Below are 20,692 nucleotides of genomic sequence, written 5' to 3'. Positions count from 1 at the left end.
GGGAGTTTCAACAAAGTAAATGTGCAGTTTAAATAAAAACTGTCACTTTTCATTTCATCCTGCTATTTTAGACTGGGACCCATGTGTGTATGTTGGGATGGGGGCTGTGAAATGAGAGAGAGAGAAATATATATTTCTGACTTTACTGCCACTATTTACACATTAGGTGTTTCAATCAGAATGACAGTCAAACTGGAAATGTTCCTGTTTTTCTCCCTTTTTGGGGATTATGTTCACAGTTTTGATGAATCTAAAACTATGAATATTAAAATACGTCGAACCATGTGTCCTGTATCATAGCTACATATATGACCCTTGCAGCAAAAAAAAGGTATTCACTGAGGTATGATTAATTAAATGCGCTGACAGCTCGTTTCACCTGCCAAAACAGATTACATTGAGTGGAGTGGCGGACCGGTCCAAGATGGCGGTCCCACGGCTCGTCAGCGCCAGTAGGTAGTAGCGGTCGATGCGGCGTCTACACTTTATTATGTCTATGGTTGCAGAGCCACGTTAAATCCAACCGGTACGTACTGGATGCATTCAAAGATCCTGCGCAACAGAATATTGTGCGACTGCTATCCAGTCCAGAAAGTTGTTATTCAAATGTTTAACCTATCAGTCTAACTTTCTATGATCATTGTAGATGCGGGTGGTACTAGAGGACCTGGATAGCATTATGTTAGGTGTAACAGTAGCAGGCTGTCTAGTGAATATGAAAGAACATTGCATTTAGTTGTCTAGCTGCCGTAGGCATACGACTTAATTATGTATTTTCTATGGTCGCAACTAGAGGTCTTTTACCATTACCGTTTTTGGTGTAAATCTTGATATTTAAATATTCTAGATAATGGCAGTACTTGTGTATGTGTGTACATTTCACTGTCCCAGTAAGGACCAAAATCCCCACAAGGACCATACCATAAGAATATTTGTTTAAAAAGCATTACTATTCAAGCATAAAATAAGATTTTGAATGTTTGGGATCTCCACAAGGATAGTACAATATTGAAGGTACAGTGTGTAGAATTCTGTCTCTAATGTTTAAAAGACTGAAATGTAAACAATGACACCACATGTCTCCTCCCTTATCCTTACCAGACTAAACTGGAATAGTAGTTAGTCCAGCGGTTGTTTTCTCCAGACGTAGCGCTTGGCATTCAGACTTAATAGTTCAATTTTGGTCTCATCTTCTTCCTCATGGTTGCAATAGCCCTCCAGACGGCATGTCATATTCCTTCTACTTTGGAGTGGCTTCTATCTAGCCATTCTGTCATAAAGGCCAGATTAATAGAGTGTGACTGATAGTTGTCCTTCTATCTGATTTTCCACTCTATGCAGAGAAACTCTGAAGCTCTTTTAGAGTGGCCATTGGGTTGTTGGTCACCTCCCCAACCAAGGTTCTTCTTGCTTGGTTACTTGGTTTGGCCAGACGGACAGTTCTAGGAAGAGTCTTTGGGGTAACAGTTCTACCATTTCACAGTGATGGAGCCCACTTTGCTCCTGAGAACTTTCAATGCTATAGCCATTTTTTTTATACCCTTCCCCAGGTCTTTGCCTCTACACAGTTCTTTAGGAATACAGAGAGGTCCTTGGACTTCATGGTTTGGCTTGTACTCTGACATGCACTCTGAAGTGTGGGACCTTTCATAGACAGCTTTGTGTCTTTCTAAATCATGTCCAACCAGTTGACAGGTAGACTCAAATTATAGAAACATGTCAAGGATTATCCAAGGACACATTGCATCTGAGCTGAATTCTATTAGGGCAAGGGTCTGAATACCCTAATAGAATTCTGAATACTGAATACTTGTACATGCGGTATTTCACTTTTTCATTTTCAATAAATTAGCACAAATTCTAAAAACATAGTTTTTTGCTTTTTCATTAGGTGGCATTATTTTTAGATTAATGGAAAAAACTATATATTTATTAAATTATAAACTAAGTCAATAACGTAACAATATGCAGAGAAAATGAATATCCTCCGTAGGCGCTGTAGTTGAAGCTAAAAATGTGTAGGCTTACACCGCCTACCAACAGCAGGTGGCATAGGAAAAGCATAAGAGCAGTGGTTTGTGAAAACTGCTCTTCCTTTTTTGTCAAGGATGATGACGGTGACAAACATTAATTGTTCTTGCCTTTTTTATTATTTTTTTTATCCATAGTTAGTGTACACAAACACATTTCTCTGTTTATCTAAGTTCGTGCTTAGCTTTTATGCTGACATTGCATAGTTTAAATGTGTACATTGATACATGTTGTGTTTTTAAGTGGAATACTGTGATAACTTTGTATACATTTGTTTGTATACAACTTTCATCATGAAAACAGTGCCATCATTTGCAATCTTTGAAAATACTTGCACCTGAAGTGCCATACCTTTTATTTATTTGCCACCTGCAGGGAAAATATGACTTTTTTAAGTAAGATAATTATTTTTACATTTTACATCCACATTTATTCATTGAAAACCTCTTGAGATCACAATTGAGCAAGGCAATTAAACCTAATTTGTTCTGTAAATAGTGGCATCTACTAAATTGCTACAATTTAATACATACAAGTACAAGGCACTAAATCCCGTCAGTGCAGAGTTAACATATGCAATTGTTTTAAGATATTTTTATAGAAAATTTTGTATTTGATACAGAGTTGTAGGACCTATTTAGCTTTCCTGAAAAAAAATATGGAAATTTTGATTTTAAAATTAAAGTGTGGTTAGTGTAATTGTGCATAAAAGAAGCTTATCCAAAATGTACGAAGTCTTCGATAAAATGTGGGGTAAAAATGAAAGTTTTGTTGAATTATTTACTGATTTGCCTATTTTGTATCCAAAAGATGGGTTGGAAAGTATTTATTTGTATTTTTTGTGAAAACATTTGCTTACCCTCATTGTCCATTTTCCCACAATGTATGGAGCACACCCATACCATTAGAGATCAGCCTGTGGGTGTCCAATTAAAAAACTAAAACTATCTCCTTGTCCCGGATACTCTATGGAATATAGAACACATTTTAATTATTTTTTAGCTCCTAACGGTAATTTCTAAGGAATTGTTTGTAAGTGCACCTGATGACAGTGATTTTCCACTGACTCCTTAGCTTAGCTTCTGGTCGATAGTATGGTTTGTGGGCGTCTTACAGCTAAAACTAAACACATCCACGTGTGCCAGCGACTCTGGATTCAAATGGAGTTGCGTACAGTTTGTAGCTTCAACCATGTGATCGTGGCGATGTGACAAGACAACCGCCACTGACGCCATTGACAGATTTGGCTATATCTAAGGCTCTGTATGACTGAGTGAAAAATGAACAGTGTGTTCTCCTGGCTCTCCCATTTTGATCAATGTGACCGCGTGTGTCACAAACAGTTAGTTATTTACAGACGCTTTAGTCACGTATGTCTCGTTTGGGCATCCCACCTCCACAAAAAGAGGCAAATTACGCTTTCCTGTAACACATACCGTATTGGCTTATATCACCTGGTTTGCAAGCTTCTGAGGAACACAGTGAAGGGAAAATGGTGCGGCTAACGCAAACATAACAGAATTAGGCCACACATAATAACATGGCCAAATTCAATCACGCTCTCGTGATTATAGACTCATATGGATTTAATAGCTTTTCTTTAACAGTTTTGTGAAACATGTCAATAAACGGATGCATGCCGGTGTCCATGGCCACCCACAGTGACCTATTCAGCCACATCCCAGAAACTGAAGGGATGAGAAAATGTTGTGTTCACAGTCTTACTGTTTTCTCATTAATACTCCAATCTTCCATGTGTGTTGAATGTTTTAACAAGGTTGGTAAAACCTGAGGTGTATAAAGCTAGTTGGCTTGGTTTCAAATTCACACAAGTGCACAGTTGTAGAGAAGAAGAAGAGAAACAATTATTATATTCATTACATGTTTCTACTTTTAGGATGCAGTGGAAATGGTCACATGGTAGGAAGACGTCCAACCATGACAACCAACCATGACAACCAACTGAATGCTGAATGTGGCCTTACCTCAAAAACAAGTACAGCACTTAACTGTGTATTTATTATTAGCACTGCACACAGGGGTGGAATCATACACAAATTTACATAAAGCTTGCATATAAAAAACACATAGTTATAGCTTTGAGGAAATACTTTTTTATTTTTTATTCACTCTTTTATTCACTCTGACATTGAACTTTCATCCAAAGTACAAGCTTTCCTCTATTGGGGGAACTCTGTCCTGAACAATATCTCCAGCTTTTGGAGTGGTGTGTTTATAAATGACAAAGCATTACCATATACCACATTACCAGATTATTTCAAATAAAATAAAGTCTTCCTTAAAAATATTGATGACAATTAATTTGTTCCACTTCAATATGAAGGCACAGAGGAGCACACATACCTTTGTTAACGTATGTGTGATCCCTTTGTAAAAAAAAATTTTACAATGAGAAGTTACGACATTTGGTATAATCTTTAAAAACTTTTTTAAAGTCCTGGTCCTTCCTTGCATGTCCACGTTTAATCAATCAATAATTTATTACCTTCTCTTATTATTATAGAATATTTCATGAAAAGCCAGAAAACGTGGGAGGATTATGTGCTGTGGGCCCTCTGGGGTTGCTATTGTAGATTAGGAGTATATATGAGCAATTTACTCATTTGATGGAAAAAAAATCTAGGAATTATGAAGCAATTACTGTATGCAGACATGCAAAGAATTGTGAAGTTAATTTGCGTTTCCATTTCTTGATCCATTTTAAGTTCAATGTTAAGATTAAAATGTAATTATTGCCTTTGCAAACAAATGAATGAAATGTAATCAATTGTTTTTAATACCTTCATCATTTGCAATATGTTTTACTGTAGGAAGTGAGCTGTTGTCAGGTGTTTATTACCAGGTTATGATGAATTGGAAATCTATGACTAGTGCATTATATAGCCCATATAATATAGTGGTCAGAATTATAACCAGCTGGTCTCAGTTATGACCAACTGGTTGTGTGGTGGTCAGGAAAAGACATCATATTATGGTCGGTCAAAAATTTTTCAAACAATTCTGTACTCGAATGATTTCAAACAGATTTGCCCATTGGGATAGTTTAAATTAAAGTAATATGTTCTTGTTTAGGCTGATGTCTGTTAATTGTCCTTGTGCATCATCAAATGTAAAAAAAAAATACAGTTTGTCCAAACACTAAACTTGTTAGATATAACATTGTGCAACTATAACCTCTGCAAATTTCAAATTTGTTATGTTGACTAGGAGAAGAGTTATTCCTGTTTAGTAATATACAGAGATATTTAAGAAGAAGCTGCCAAAGGAAATAATTAATTCAAATTAAATTAAAACAAATACTTTACCCAGTAGGTTACCAACGTATGTGTATATATACCAACTTGTGTATATATATACATATATATATTTAAATAGAAGAATATGAATACTTAACCCAGAAGGTCACTACAATATATTTCTATGGCCATCCTACTGTAAAAGGAGTATATATTGTTGTAGCAGGCTCATATGCGCCATGCTCAATAGCCTGTGGACAAGGTTAACTTGAATGTGACATTGATATTAGCTACATATGGCACAGATAGCACCATAACAACTGTTTGGTTTCACTGTCAGAATTAGAGTTATTATTTCTCTTCCTAGTATATCTCTCACTTTCTCTTTTTTTATTGAGGGATCTCACCATTTCAAAGCCATAAGCTGACTTTAGTGGCGTGTTTTATTGCCTAATAAATCATTTCGAAATACTGAATAAATAGACAACATAGTGATATTGCTCTTTTTATTTCAATAAAGAACATTTCTCTATTACAATTAGAAGCAAGTCTTAAAATTAAACAATAGTACAGCAGTACTTAAATTATTACAAATTGTTTTTAAATATATTTCATATCTACTGCCACAACAAACTACAGTAAACCATAAAATAAGATCATTTAAATAATATTTCAATAATCTTCAATCTGACCCTATCAATAGTAGCATTTAGGAAAATAGTAGACATAGCCAATAGGCCTCATTTATAAATGTATCAAGTGTTCTTAAGTAGGCCCTTTTAATATGTATAGCTAAAATGTATTTGATTCCCAAGGTGATTTGATGTACAAGGTGGCATACTTTCTTCACATATGATTCCCAAACGTAAGTGAACCATCAAAGTCTTTATATTTTGGGCTGTGTCTAGGGCTCTACAGTAAACAGTAAGATATCTATATATATTAGCTAACACTCAGCCTAAATCATTTTAAGTAAATCTTTGACTGAGGTCCTACTAAAGAAATCTTCCTAACATTCTGCTAATTGGTTTTAGAGTAAACACAATAAGCTACGAAGTCTACCTCACGACACAGGCCTTGTTCTAAAGGCCTACTTTATGTAGAATGTCATGGAAGTGCATCTTCTATTATAAATTATTATGTATTTATTTCTATCAATATCAGTTTCTAAACAAGTGCACTGTGTGTTGTTTTTGCTAATGTATATGCCTTGAACAACATTTGAATAGAAATTGTTGAGTAAGCCTACAAGTTGTCGGTGTGACACAGTCTGGTTTAACTTTCTCTTTCGGAAGTTCCTCTCAACAAAAGATTTATGTCCAGCATACATTTCAGTCTAGCGCCCAGTTCATTGTTACTGATGTCTCCACGCTACCTCAGAATAACAACATATGAAACTGTTACTAGACTGCAGTGTTACTTTTGTATTATCATTCACAGTGACAAGACCAGTTCATAATTTCCTGTGGATAATATATTCCGTCATCATTTAACATTTAAGCCTGTGTAGTAAGGATCAGGAGGGTCAAACCCCTACTAGTCGGTGTTGAGAGGCGATGGCATGGTGCTTTTAAGTGGAGTACAGTGATAACACCGTAAACAGATTTGTTTTTTTTTCAACTTTAAACATGAAAACAATGCCATCATGTACTATCTTTGGACGTTTTTGCACTTGAAGTGCTATACTTTTTTATTCATTTTCCATCCGAAGAGCAAATGATGTCATTTTTATTTGCACCCACATGACGCACCAAACTACATGTTTGGATTGCCTGGTGTGGTGCCCTTTGGCAAAAGGGGAGACAGCACACTGGCATTGTGTGCGTACAAAACCAAAATACAGTGTGTCATTTTCCAGTGTCATGGGCATACACTCACATACAGTGTTGCGAGTCATAGGGTAGGTCAATGACGGAGATGTGGAGCCAACTTAACCTACCAATTCTGACCATCCACTTCCATTGCTTCAACATCAGTTCGATTTGGTCAATGAGGACTGGAAAGATTGTCGGCTTCCTGAAAATAAAGTGGATATTTTTTTTTTTGTTTTGTTTTTACTGTAAACACATAAAACCCTATCTTCATGTTAAAGCTCTCTTGATGGATCGTATTTTGGCAGTAGCAGCATTGGGCAGCCTAGGAGCAAGCGTTTGGCTCTGGCTTGGTTACCACCAAAGCTACCCTTAAATGGATAAGAACATCTGAAAAAGCCTTTTTCCTTGATCCCTTAAATGGATATCCTTCCAACAAGGCCTGTGACAGATTGCCCTCTTGGTGCTGTAACATACTGGTTGGTTATAGCTGTGTTCTCTTTGGTTTTAGGTCTTTCTAGGCTGCATGCATGGTGTTATGTTACAATGTTGCATTTCTGCATCGTCGAAAGGTCTTTGTTGCCTTATATTAAATGCACATGGTAGAGATAAACGATAATTTCATAAGATAAAGCCCTTATGCCAGGCCTTCCATCTCCACTACAGGTATCATAAACTATTCTTCTGACTGATAGAAAAGGGCTAACAGCAGCCTACTGACTGTAAACTAGTTGGAGTATTCCAGACCTGGACGCGAGGCAGCTAGCCAGACTGTCCTGTCACAGTGGGGTCTGTCTCACATTTTGGCTGCTTGAGGGCCGCCTCGGTGGAGTCGGAGGCGCCGGGCTGAGGTGAAGGCGTGTCGAAGCCCTTCCCCATCCTGCCCCCCTCTCCATTCCCTATTTCCTCCCCCGGCCCGGACAGAGACTCGTGCGTGCGCATGTGCTTGGCCAGGTGGTCGTTGCGCATGAAGACACGCGGGCACATGGCGCAGCTGAATTTCTTGGCGCCGGTGTGCGTCTGCAGGTGGCGCTGCAGTTCATCGGACCGCGTGAACCGCTTGCCACAGAAGAGCCAGTTGCAGACGAAGGGCCGGTCGCCGCTGTGCCAGCGCAGGTGGGCCTTCAGGTGGGAGGTCTTGGCGTAGGCTTTGCCGCAGCCTGGGATGTGGCAGTTGTGCATGTGCTTCCTGCGGCCGTCGTCGGCGCCCTGGCCCAGCTGCTCGGCGTGGACGCAGTTGGGGCACCGGCACACAGCCTGTCCCGAACCCCGGGAGGTGGAGCGGCGCTGGGGCTTGGGTCGAGCGGCGGCGGCGGCACTCTCCTGCGGTTCCTCCAGGGAGTACTGCTCCTGTTGCATCATCTCGGGTCCTCCCAGCGGCTCCATCTTGAAGCCCTCCTGGGGGTAGAGGTGAGCGTGAGCTGAGTGCGACGCCGGGGCCAGCTGGGCTAGCTGGGAAGGACTACACAGCTGGGACTCCGAGCCGTATGGACCCAGGGAGGATTGCAAACCCATCGTGCCCTGGCCAACCGCCTGCAAGCCCACGCCCTGGCTGGCCTGCAGGTCCATCCAGCTCCCCGGCCCGGTGTGGAGGTCCCACCACGAGGGGACGTTCATCTCGTCCGAGCTGCTACCAGGAGGTGCTGTCCGTAACCAGGGTTCATAGGGGTGGGCCATGAGACCAGATGTCGTCTGAAGGAGACCGGTACGGAAGGCTGTGGTTGGTGAAGAGTGATTGGGGTGGGGTGGGGGGGTGGGGGGGGGGGGGTCAGGGTTGTGGCGGTTGACTGATAACTGGGTAAAGTTATTTTGGACTATCACATGGCTGGACTGAGAGCTTGAGGGGTCCGATCGCCGACCTGTGGGCCAAAGAACAGAAAGCGGGATTGTAAAAAGCTGTTGGAAAATTCTAGTACTGCGACTGTTACTTGAAGGCAGGTAGTGTAAAGACCGTCGGGCTACAATGAAACTAATGTAAAATATGTAAACGTTTGATCTCCAATCCCCAGACGGCGTATAAACCCCCACCCCTCTACCTCCTTAAACCCGACACGCCACCCCAGTTCTCACGCTGCGTGGCCGCGGTCGAGAAGAGACGAGGTAGACGTGTCCGGGCAGAAACCTGTCACATACATCCGCTGCCAGGTACTTCCCATAGTCTAGCAAAGAGAGACGCAGGGAGAGCTTACGAAAACAACATCGGCCCGTACGGTAGAGGCAGAGGTGGTGATGAATACGAAAAGGTGGGGGAGGAAACAGGGAGGAGAGTTAGAGAGAGAGAGAGATAGGTGCTGACAGGAGCAGCCCCGTGCGGAGAGGATGCTAAAAGGAGATCCAGGAGGTAATGGCTGCAGGCCAGTATCTATTTGTCTCTGTGATGAAGCCTGGCAGACAGAAGAACCAGTTTTTTTTTATGGATCGCATATGATTTACAACAACATCCCCCCGAGGCGACTTACAACAGAAAAGACAATGCAGTAAAATATGCCCAAACTCCTACACGCTGGAAGCAGGAAGTAACACCAGTTGCTTTCAGAGCCTGAGAACACTGGCCCAACAATAACACAAGAACAATTTCTTTATAGTTATAATTATGACAGTCAGCATCCAGTCCCCACTGCACGGCAGTTGAGATGCGTCAATGGAACATAAAAGTGCATGTTAAAAACTGCATTAGTCATGATAAATTATTGTGAAGAATCTTAAAGCTTGACTTCAGGAGACATTTACTTTGTTCCTGAAAAAAATTATGCTGAATGGGTTCTGAACCCGGTTGATCTGTTGGCATTCATCCCCCAGAATTAGCTTTACTGCAGGAAACAGTAAAGTTGACCTGAGTAGGTCTCAAGGGGATGGTATATTAGTCATCTAAAGATCTCAGGTCGTGATACCATATCTGGGACCTTGCTGGAGTAGTATATTAGTCACTCAAATCTTCAATGGAAAGGTCAGGCTTCAACAGAAGGGTCATGGTTCAATGGAAGAAGTGCATCCTGTCTGCCCTTTGTCCACACAACTATTAAAACAAGACTAGACAAGCAGTTTCCATAACGTAACATAAAATAACATTTGATATTCAGATTAATACTGACTTTTGACATTCAGATTATCTGTAGCTTCTAGAGTTTGTGGAATGGTAAAACACAAAAATAATTAGCACAAAAACAACAGAAAATCTGTACAGCTAGTTGGTATAGCATAGCAGGATTTTAAATTTGCTGAGACAAACCAACAGCCTTTTTAATTTGCTGAGACAAACCGAGTCCATAAAGACCAACAGGATTACAACAGATGCTTTCGACGAGACATGGCCCCATTCAGACATTAGAGAGGAGATGTTAGTGGTAATGAAATCGTAAAGTGATTAGTTTGGAATTCCATAATTAGAGGTCTGGTGTTAAAGGTCAAGCTGATTTATTTCACATTGCCCCGGAGACAGAACCCCGCCGCTGCTCTGTAATTTTTAGGGAATGCAAAGATGCACTGTGAAGTGCCCCCCACTCCTCACTGTCTTTCCCCCCCTTCTCATCCTATATATTTGTTTCATATAATAGCCTTGTAAACAAGCAAGAGAGTGGCGATTTTTTCTCCATTCACTAAAGTGGCTGTCTGGAACACTCCAGACCTGAGGGAAACAGCTGGCACGGAGCCCCAGGGGAGGGAGCCGGGGAGGAGGATGATACAGGACGATGACAGGGCTGTGTCGTAAAACCTGCCCGACCAAGACCCAGCACAGCCCCCAGTTTACTAGTCTGCCAGAGCCAAAGGAGCTTCTGCTCTACCGAGACCCAGCACAGCCCCCTACTTTGACTACTCTTAAAGAAAGCAGATGAAGCTCCGGGGTAGGAATGCATGATGGGAGATGATGAACTGACTTTTGGGGTTATTCAGGTTGGTTATTGTTTCGGATTGAGCTAGTGAAAGGAAAAGTACCAGTACAAATACATCGTAATGGCAAAACTGCTTTCCAATGTTTAAAAATTCACAAATCGAGACTGGCAGTGGACCAGAGCTTTGAATTTTCGTTCCTTATATCATCCAAAACCTATTTCTATCAACCACAGGAATTCTGAATTTTTAATATGAAATATCTATACTTATCCTTCTTAATATTTTGTTTGATGGTGTTATTTATAAGATATTATTGTCTAGTCTGATAGCTTATAGAACAACATGTTGTCGTAGAAGTCTAAGAAGTAAAAGATTTCATCACAGTGAACAGAGATTATGACTGAAAGTCACCTCATGCCGTCTCCAACACATACAGAAATATAGTTGCTTCTACTTTGCACTGTAAAAATACCAACTGAACCAAATGCTTGAGTTAAGAAAAGGTGTCATTATTTTCACTCAACAAACTTGCCCAAAGTGAGCCCCATGTAGAAAGTCAAAATATGATACAAATTCCTATTTGATTCTACTGAAAAAATGCCTAATTAACAATTGCTTAATCAGCATATGTTTTCAGTTAGATGGACTTCAGATATACAACAAATTAAGGTAATGCATGGAAAGTTTTTTACTCAAAGTGAGCTGAATGTGAACAAGCTTGATGGGCAAATTTTAAAATGAATGTAGGAAGGCCACGCTACAGGTTTGCTCTGCTATATGTGCAAATGTTGAGCAAAATCATATTGCTGCTGAAGTTAATTGCCTTACTATTTTTTTTGCTAAATCAACAAACTGCTGAATTGGACCAAGCTGGATTAGTAAAACAACATTTATGTTACACCACGCCCGTTTCCCTTCATGCTTCACTGCAAGTAGATTTTTCAGTTTGTTTATTATCTGTTTTGTATGTACATTGGTACATTTATCCTATGTTACACAAATATGAATAATGTAAATATGTTTAAACAAATCCAGTATTAGTGTTTGGACTTTTTTCATCCATTAGGGAAATGTCCCTTTTAGATTCAATTATTTAAGTAGTCTTGATATTCAACATTTACTAGCCTGGTAGTATTACAAAATGTGTGTTGTGGATGGTGATAAGTTCTAATTGTTGGAAATCCCAACTGGCTCGATTGTAATAGAAATTACACATCACTTTACAAGCTAGATTTGATGTTGGATCAAGGTAAAATTGTAATTTAACTAGCTGCAATTTGATTTTGCATTTGCTAAACAAAATAAACAAAATTAAAGATGTTCATTCAATGTACTGCAGCAACCAGCTACAACAGGAATATGTTTTTTCAACAATAGCTTCACAGTGTAAGTTCAGTGAGATTTTACATAAAATGAAGACATTTTCAGCATTTTGACGTAATATTGTGGAACATACATTAAACTCTCATTAAAGTAATTTGTAGAGTAGGGGAGATTTATTTTTCATAGTGCAATACTTTTATTAAGAAGACATTACCAAGATTTGCTTATTAATTAGTATTCCAAGAATTACTCTGTTGAGACAGGTTTACACAGAGGGGCCAAATCCAGAAATGGTTAGCTAGCATCAGTTAGCTTAACTGATTTTAGCTAGGTAAAACATGTTAAGCAATGACGATCACTAATTTTTGTGATTTTTGGTGCACATAACACTTAGATGTAAAATCATACAGCTAGATGTAAAATAGTAAGATATGACTTCCATTACAATATTTGATCATGTCAAACAGTAGTTAGAACCAGTATACAAAAAATGGTGACTGTGGTAATAGTCATTTGTAGTTGTAAAGTAGTGGATTTGTGGTAAGAAATATTAGCTCTTCTCTGCATCTCTATCAAATTTTGGCAAGGTCAAGGTGCTGTGAACGCATGTTTTGCACCAATTGCACATTTCTGTTGGCCAATAAGTTTCTGACGCAAAAATGAAGAGTGTATCTATATATAATTTAAATAGAAAATGTTGTTAATGTGTATAGACCATTATTAACTAGTGTGCCAAAAATTCAGCATGACTCATTTGTATTGAGACAGATAGACACAATGGAGCAGAAAACATGCGTTGATGAAAGGATACATAGCAACAAGGAGTTGTGTATCAGATTACAAAAATAAATCACATTTGCTCCTCTTTAGTGAATTAATGGGAAAACTCACTTGCCATTTGATGATGCCTAACCTGTCAACTGTCACATCTAAATTAAATTAGAAATCCAGCACTCGGCATTCAGCTACCTTTACCAAGGTTTCCTTTAACCTTTCTGTATGAGCTGTTTAGCAATTAACCCAAATTTGATCCCGAAGTCCAAATGTACCCAAACAAGCCTAGTAAAGCAATTTGTGCATGGATCAGTTACCTACACAAATCTACTGTCTTTTTTGTTTCTCTATGTGCTACGGCTTTTTCAAGATTCATTGTCATTCCTACTGGTCTGTATTTGTGATTTTACATCAGGTTCATGCAGGTCTGCAACTGACCTTTCATTTCTAAAATTTGCACTGTCCGACTGAATCAGATCACCATATAGCCTTGAATTATATACTGTCATTTTCTTTCCTTTCCTTGTTCCTGCCCCTGTTGATTAATAAATATGTATTAAATGAGAACCTTCGCCAACATGATGTTGGATGGTTCCTCATACTGAACTGAAAGTCAATTGGCCAAGAGAAGCTGTAATCCATAATTATGATCTTTAACAGCCATTACAAACTTCAGATATTTTTAGCCAACAAGCGTTTATAAAAAATAAATCTATGCAAGTACGCAGACACTGTAGCGTTATGTTTTATGGTCAAATCACCTTCAAGTAACATCCAACCACAGTTCTCTTCACGTCCTGATTATTTCCATAGATTTCTTTGCTAGTGGTCTGAAGTTAGTTGAAGTACGTAACAGATGTTTAAAGAAAACAGAATTATTGATTACATTATTTCCGGGTCCATATGATCTGAGGCAGAAGGGTAGCCTATAGGGGTCAAGAGTGTTGGGCCAGTAAACAAAAGGTTGCTGAGAAGGTGAAAAAAAACTGTTGTTCTGTCTCTGAGTAGGACTGTATCCTAACTTCTCCCACGTCATTGCTGTAAATAAGGATGTGTTCTTAATATACGTACCTTGTAAAATAATAGCCAAAAAAGTTACGTTTTCCATTATTGTTCTCATACATCGTAGATGCATCTGGGTAAGATACACCAGCACCCTCTTTGAAAATGATGTCATTCAGTTTTTATGTTCATTAAAAGTCACCTCGTTGTGAGTTTCACTCACTATTAAATTAATTTAGTGGTTCTTATTACCTATGGCATCACATTATATTGTATTAAAAGTGCAAGATAAACTACTCCTTTTGGAGGAGCATAACAATACATAGATTGTACATAAAAGTTATTTAACGGCATTTGACATAACTTAAAGTACATCAATATGTTTGTGATTGTTGGTTTTGATGGCAATGGTGCACAATCATTCTTGGTGTTTTTTTAAACTTGGGCCCCAATCCAGATCACTGGTTTCAAATGTTTCTGTCAATCAGGAATAGCCCTGTGTCGGACCACTAAACAGAGGTTTCTGAAGAACACATCAGAACATGCTATATGACACATTCAACAACCTGTTTGAGCCGCTTTATTTCCAGGCTTCATTGGTTATACTGTATGTGCCTGAGTAACAAGCCACTAAAGATGTACTGAAATACTGTTTATTCAAATGTATTTTCCCAATAGTTTTGCTCTACACTCTTGATACACCAATGTGGTATTTAACAATTTGGTATTTTACTCACTAGTTGGATACAAATTGCTCACATTCTACCATTTTCCAATCTAGCTTTAAATATAAAACCTGTCTGGGACAAATAATCACTAAATGGGGATCTTTGAAGAGCTAAGAACACTAATAAGAATATAAATGAAACTTTCAAACATCAGTTAGTCTCTTGAATCAGTGCTTTATCAGCGATATGTGTATAGGGAAATATGCCCCTAAGGACTTACTAAGGGAAGGATTTTTATTTTTTTTTTACAAATGAATTTTCTCACGTTTTCTCATAACATTTGGATTGAAATTTCAGAAATGGTAACATTTTCTACTTTTAAACAGAAGCACAACCGGTCACGAAAAAAGTATATCTATTTACTTCAATTTTGCTTACTTTCATGAAAAATTATCAATGGGAAATATATACTTCCAAATCTAAATCTAAACAAAAAATGTAAGTTTTTATTTTCTAATAACTATTACACTAAATATCCAAAAGCCTATTTCTTTATTTCAATTGGTTCAACAGATGTTCCTATACCCTTTATTGTTCAACTATCAATAGGATGCACCCATCGAATCGATATCGCTCCACTCACACGTAATACTGTTGCCTCTTTGGTAAACAACGCGAAGTTCATGAAACAGGAATGTTACATAGAAACATAGCTACCTGTTTATCCAAGGCTGCCCGCGGTAGTTTTCAAATACGAAGTTGGAGTAGCTGTTGTAGTCTAAAATATTCACTGGTGGAACAATAAATAAATCACCTTGGCAGAAGTAAGTTCAAAACTTCTGGTAAAACCTTGAATAAACCAATATATATCCTGGTATATCATAAAGTTCCCTCCATCTCGAGCGGTCCAGGTGAGTCAAGACAAGGCTTTCACGTACAGGTAAGCAATACACTCAATAGTGACAAAGTTTATGGGCTATGTATCTTTTTCTTTTCGCAGGCTCCGCCTTTTCAGTGTATGTCTTTCCTTTGATGATACGCTCGCGCGGCTGGAGGTAGGAAGTGTACTGTTAGTACAGTACATGGGCATGGCTCACTTACGTTACAGCATTTGGGACCCATTGAGAAAGTCGACGTATATTTGAGCAGTCTTCTTACATGCTTTTGGGTTGTCTCAGTGTATATTACTCTTCTTTCAAATCGCTTACATTTTGGTCCATTGTACATTCCTCTCAGAAAACCATTATTCTAAGCACTTGACCTACCAAAAAATCTAAATACTGTTATGAATTTTCTCGCAAATCGTGAATAATAATAAATTGTCCTTTGAAATAGGCTAACAGTACCCTTCATTTTTATCAGTTTGCTTGTTAAATATTTGTTAATCCAAAGTAACCCAATCTCTAAAGTTAACTCCAAAATCTATAATATATTTTTGTTTCATTCTAGGATTTTTTTTTTTCAATATATAGCCAAGTTGTTAAGCTTTTTATATATTTTTTTACATTATCATTCAAACCTTTACAAACCCTGATTTTGAAGCTCAGTTCTTCTTCGAAGCTCAGTTGCACATTACACATCTTATTTAAAGTGACACAGTAATACTAATAATAATATATAACATTTGTAAAGTGCTTTTCTTCATAGAAGAATGATCTCAAAGTTCATAAAAAATTTACAATAACAAGGTATATACACATACAAACACACACACACAACCCATATATAACAATATTTTAATTAAAGTCTAGGAGGAAGAGTAGGCCAGCTTGAAAATGTGTCTTAAGGCCTGCTTGATAAAGCCCCTACAGCCTGAACAGCCCTGAGACTGTCAGGAAGGAGTTCCAAGGCGTGGTGCTTTTTGGAAAAGTATTGTTCGGCTACTTACAAAACCGTTTTGAATGAGCTGTAATTTATGAATTGAGTTTGCAAGCCCATGTTTGCAAGCCCATATTTTATATCCTTAGTCAATTTGGAATGAAACTCATGCACCGATATGATTTCATGCATAAAATGTGCTGAGAGAAGGTCTTAGGAAAGAAATGTTCTTTGTGTGGAAGAATGACGTTTTGCAGACGGACATTGGCTAATCAAGGGGACCTGTAGCGACAACCAAAGCAAGGTGTGGCAGAGGAGTTCCGATGCCTTTGGTATTGGTTGCTGCCTACAGGTGGTAGGCTATAGGGTGGTGCTGGACTCCATAGTTCTTTTTTGAGACTTGACTGAAGCTTTGAAGCAGGCCTAAATGCTCAAATCTGTTTAGTTTTTTAAAATCAGTTTAGGAATACTGAAGTTCCAAATGGCTCACTTGGTCTTGATTTTCAGTGTGAATACAGAGCGTGAAAGTGGGACTTAATGATCCATCTGACTTTTTGGGTTTTAAACAAGGGGTGTCAGGAAAGTAAATAATTTGCCGATATTGGCATTATAACTATATTTGCTACCTGTACATGTTGCAAACACATATAATAATTTGATTATATGGAAGCACCTGAAAATGCACCATTGCTTGATCTTCTTCACTGAAATTTAAACAAATCTTCAGGGATATGAATATATCTAGTTTTGTGTAGAAATACCTCCAAAAACCATTTCATTGTATTGCCTCCCTCACAGGTCTGGATAGTTTTTTATTAGTCAAAGGATTTGAATGGACGACTGGATCCAAGTGGCAAGGTTTTCATTGCATGTTACTTTTCAAGAACACCTTTGCCACATGCCTGATGATGTTACTTGTCATGTTCATCAGACCAAGACACGTTTTTGCTGAGTTTGCAGCTTTGCAGAAACTAAGAAGACCTGGTGGAGAAAGAAAGGCCCTATACACAAAATCGTCAAAATCGTCTTTCCTGTTTAGGAAACCTGGTATTCAACAAGGCCAGAGTTAAGCTCACCCACGCAATATCTCAGACAGCACTGGCCCGATTTCTACTGAACGTGGGTAGATGATGTGTCTTTCCATGGATATCCGGCATTTACAATTATACTTATCGGTCCAAGAGGGGGGCGCTATACTAATTAACTTACATTTGTCAGTCATCTCAATTGGTCTGAGGGAGTCATTGCACTTTCGTGGGGGACAACTTGCTTACAGTTTTGTTGTGATTGGACTGGTCACCATGTCAGCTCCTCTGTCATTCCTGGCTACCTGAAAAGGGAGACCTTACCTCTTAATTGCTACGCGTACATCAGTTTACTGTAACCAATTCATAACAATAATAATAATTGATTTAACTGCTGTTGAGCCTTTCATTGAATCTTAAAGTGATTCAATAGCAAGAAAACAACCGTGCAATATACTTGAATGAAAGGTCAGTGAACAGAGGCCACATCTTTGACTGTTCATCCAAAGAAGATGAGAGGGTCAGGTCATCATAGCTTGAGCAGATAGAGACAGAGTGGTGGTGATGGAGTCTGCTGATGATCCCATCTAAATCCGGGAATGAGCCTGAGTCTCTAAGCTGCTGGACTAGCGCTGCTCCTTAGCATTTCTGTATTCCTGTATTTCCTATTCCTCTTATGCGTTAAACAACTCCTCAAAATATATTCTCAAAATATACAGTATATCTTATATTTAATTCCTTTAGCAAACCCTCTTATTCCAAGCAACCTACAGTTAGTGAGTGCATACTTGTTCATACTTTTTCATTTTTGAGAATTTTGAGAATCAAAAACAAAACCCTGACTTTGCAAGTATCATGCTGAACCAACTGACCACACGGGACTCTTAGTATCAAATCGATTTTCAATTGTCCCCATAGTCAATTCTTTTGAAGGTCATATACTCAGATCAACGACATGTCAAGAACAGTCTATGTGGGTTGCCTTATCAAAGTGTCAGTCTAAATGCATAGTTCTCTTTCTTTTGCTTAATAAGGGGAAACACCCAGTAAGTGTTGTCTGTGACATCAGTGAAAATACTGATGAAATGTAATCTAATCACATCAAGTTACATCTCTCCCTAAACATCACATTGCCAGTCCTTTCCAACATTCACAAGTAATGCATCACAGTTCCTCACAGTTTTATCACCTTCTTCTAAAGGTTGTCTTTTTTCCCTCGCTAGGGTAATTGCTTTCCTGTTGCAACTTGTTGGTGGAGTGACTTCAAATCAACTGACAGAGACCATAGACAGACCGGCGGGAAGTGGGATACCTGCTGCCATCTTCTTCGCTTTCTCTTAAGCAGCAGTTTAAAATGCTGAGTTTATACTAATGATAAACTGCATATATTTCTACGGTTTGGACTGCAACATAGTAGGATTCATATATGTGTTTGTTTTGAATCAAATGATAAAATACAGATTCTGCTTCATATGTGTTCCATAAGAATTAAAATACCCTGTCCTATCTAAGACCTGATCATAACCATAAATGATTTGTGTGTGGCTTGACTGAGTACAAAAATTGTATCCTAGATTCAGTGTGTTACAAAAGTGCTTCCTTTTTCGAGGGATGTTACCTGTATTGAAGTTCACACAGAAAAAATTCCTTTCAATAGGGGATTGATCTTGTGTGCGTTCTCACTAGCAAACTTAATCCGGATACACATGTACACAGTGAGAGATCAAGTTTCTGAATTGGGGACCACACACAATGCCTAAATGATGTTTACCAATGTCTTTCAATAGTCAGCCATATTTCCTTGTGGATAAAATGCTTCCAACTCCAAAAGAGACTGTTTAATAACATTTAATTACAGTGCATTTAAGATCAATTACAAGAGGAGCTTACAAATTCTCTTAATGTTTTTAATTTGTTTGGATGGCATGTTTGACAATTTTCTTTCATTGGTTGCATTCTTATAGGTGTGCCTTTCATACGTTTGTGTGTGTTTCTAAATTGTTTGTGTATGTTTATGGGTTTCACCTTCGACCTCAAACTTTAGTAAAATACTATTTTGGTAAAAGACCATTTTAGTAAAATACCATTTGATATATTCAGATAAATGGCTTCTACCTAGAAAGATTGTTTTGCTGTTCCCATAAGATAAATCTTTGAAAACATGTTGGTTCTAGGTAGAACCCTGTTTGGTTTCAGGTAGAATTCTTTATAGTTCTACATAGAATGGGTTAAAAAAACGGATTCTACCTGGAACCAAAGACAGTCCTGTTGGGGGGATAACAAAAGAATTGTTTGGAAACATCCCCCCCCCCCAAAGTAAGCTTTCCATAAGGGTTCTTCAGCAATCACTTTAGGGGAAAATGTTTTGGGCTCCAGGTAGAACCCATTTCAGTCCCCTGTTGAACCTTTTTGCTTTAGGTAGAGCTATTTTGGGTAACAGTTAAATAGTTGAAAAACAACAAAGGGTTCCCTTGGAGGGACATCTGAGGAACTCTTGTGGAACCCTTTTTTAGAGTGTCGTATGTTTAGAAGTCAAATTTGGTCAAGCTCAAATATCTACCGGACATAGTGATGCTAAACTGTAACATGTTCAGTTTAACTTAAGCCTCTTATAGTGACTATTGAACCCTGGCAAATACTGTCAATGTATCCTGAGAGTATACTGACTACATCCTGAGAGTATACTGTTAATATAATATATATCGCAGACTATATCCTGAGCGTATATGGACTACATCCTGAGAGTATACTGACTACATCCTGAAAGTATACTGTTAATATAATACATATCGCAGACTATGTCCTGAGAGTATACTGACTACATCCTGAGAGTATACTGTTAATATAATATATATCGCAGACTATATCCTGAGAGTATACGAACTACATCCTGAGAGTATACTGTTAATATAATATACATCGAAGACTATATCCTGAGAGTATACGGACTACATCCTGTGAGTATACTGTTAATATAATATATATCGCAGACTATATCCTGAGAGTGTACGGTCTACATCCTGAGAGTATACTGTTAATATAATATAAATCGCAGACTATATCCTGAGAGTTGTTTCAATATCTTATATTGTAGACTATTTTATATCCTGGGACTATATTGTCAATACGATATATTGTAAACTATATCCTGA

The 20,692-nt window shown here is 38.4% G+C and overlaps 1 protein-coding gene and 1 long non-coding RNA gene across 3 annotated transcripts; one reads left to right on the top strand and one right to left on the bottom strand.

Moving 5' to 3' along the window:
* The first annotated feature begins 446 nt into the window (after positions 1 to 446).
* LOC109616080 lies at positions 447 to 18,924 on the top strand. Its single transcript, XR_002197147.1, has 3 exons — positions 447 to 526; positions 3,929 to 4,027; positions 18,764 to 18,924. It is a non-coding gene; the product is annotated as an uncharacterized LOC109616080 (long non-coding RNA).
* On the bottom strand, positions 7,142 to 15,708 carry sp6 (Sp6 transcription factor). Of its 2 annotated transcripts, none has more exons than XM_010889150.4 (2): positions 15,415 to 15,708; positions 7,142 to 8,958 (listed from the first exon to the last, which is right to left on the bottom strand). In XM_010889150.4, exon 2 carries the CDS (start codon positions 8,774 to 8,776, stop codon positions 7,862 to 7,864), a length of 915 nt encoding a protein of 304 aa, XP_010887452.1. In that variant the 5' UTR covers positions 8,777 to 8,958; positions 15,415 to 15,708; the 3' UTR covers positions 7,142 to 7,861. The 2 variants fall into 2 exon arrangements, with proteins under 2 accessions (XP_010887452.1, XP_028977751.1); XM_029121918.2 differs by lacking the exon at positions 15,415 to 15,708 and adding an exon at positions 9,136 to 9,175.
* Positions 18,925 to 20,692: the final 1,768 nt, after the last annotated feature.

The sequence above is a fragment of the Esox lucius genome, chromosome 9 (assembly GCF_011004845.1).
Source record: "Esox lucius isolate fEsoLuc1 chromosome 9, fEsoLuc1.pri, whole genome shotgun sequence".
NCBI lineage: Eukaryota > Metazoa > Chordata > Actinopteri > Esociformes > Esocidae > Esox > Esox lucius.
This window is presented reverse-complemented; position numbering and strand designations above follow the sequence as displayed.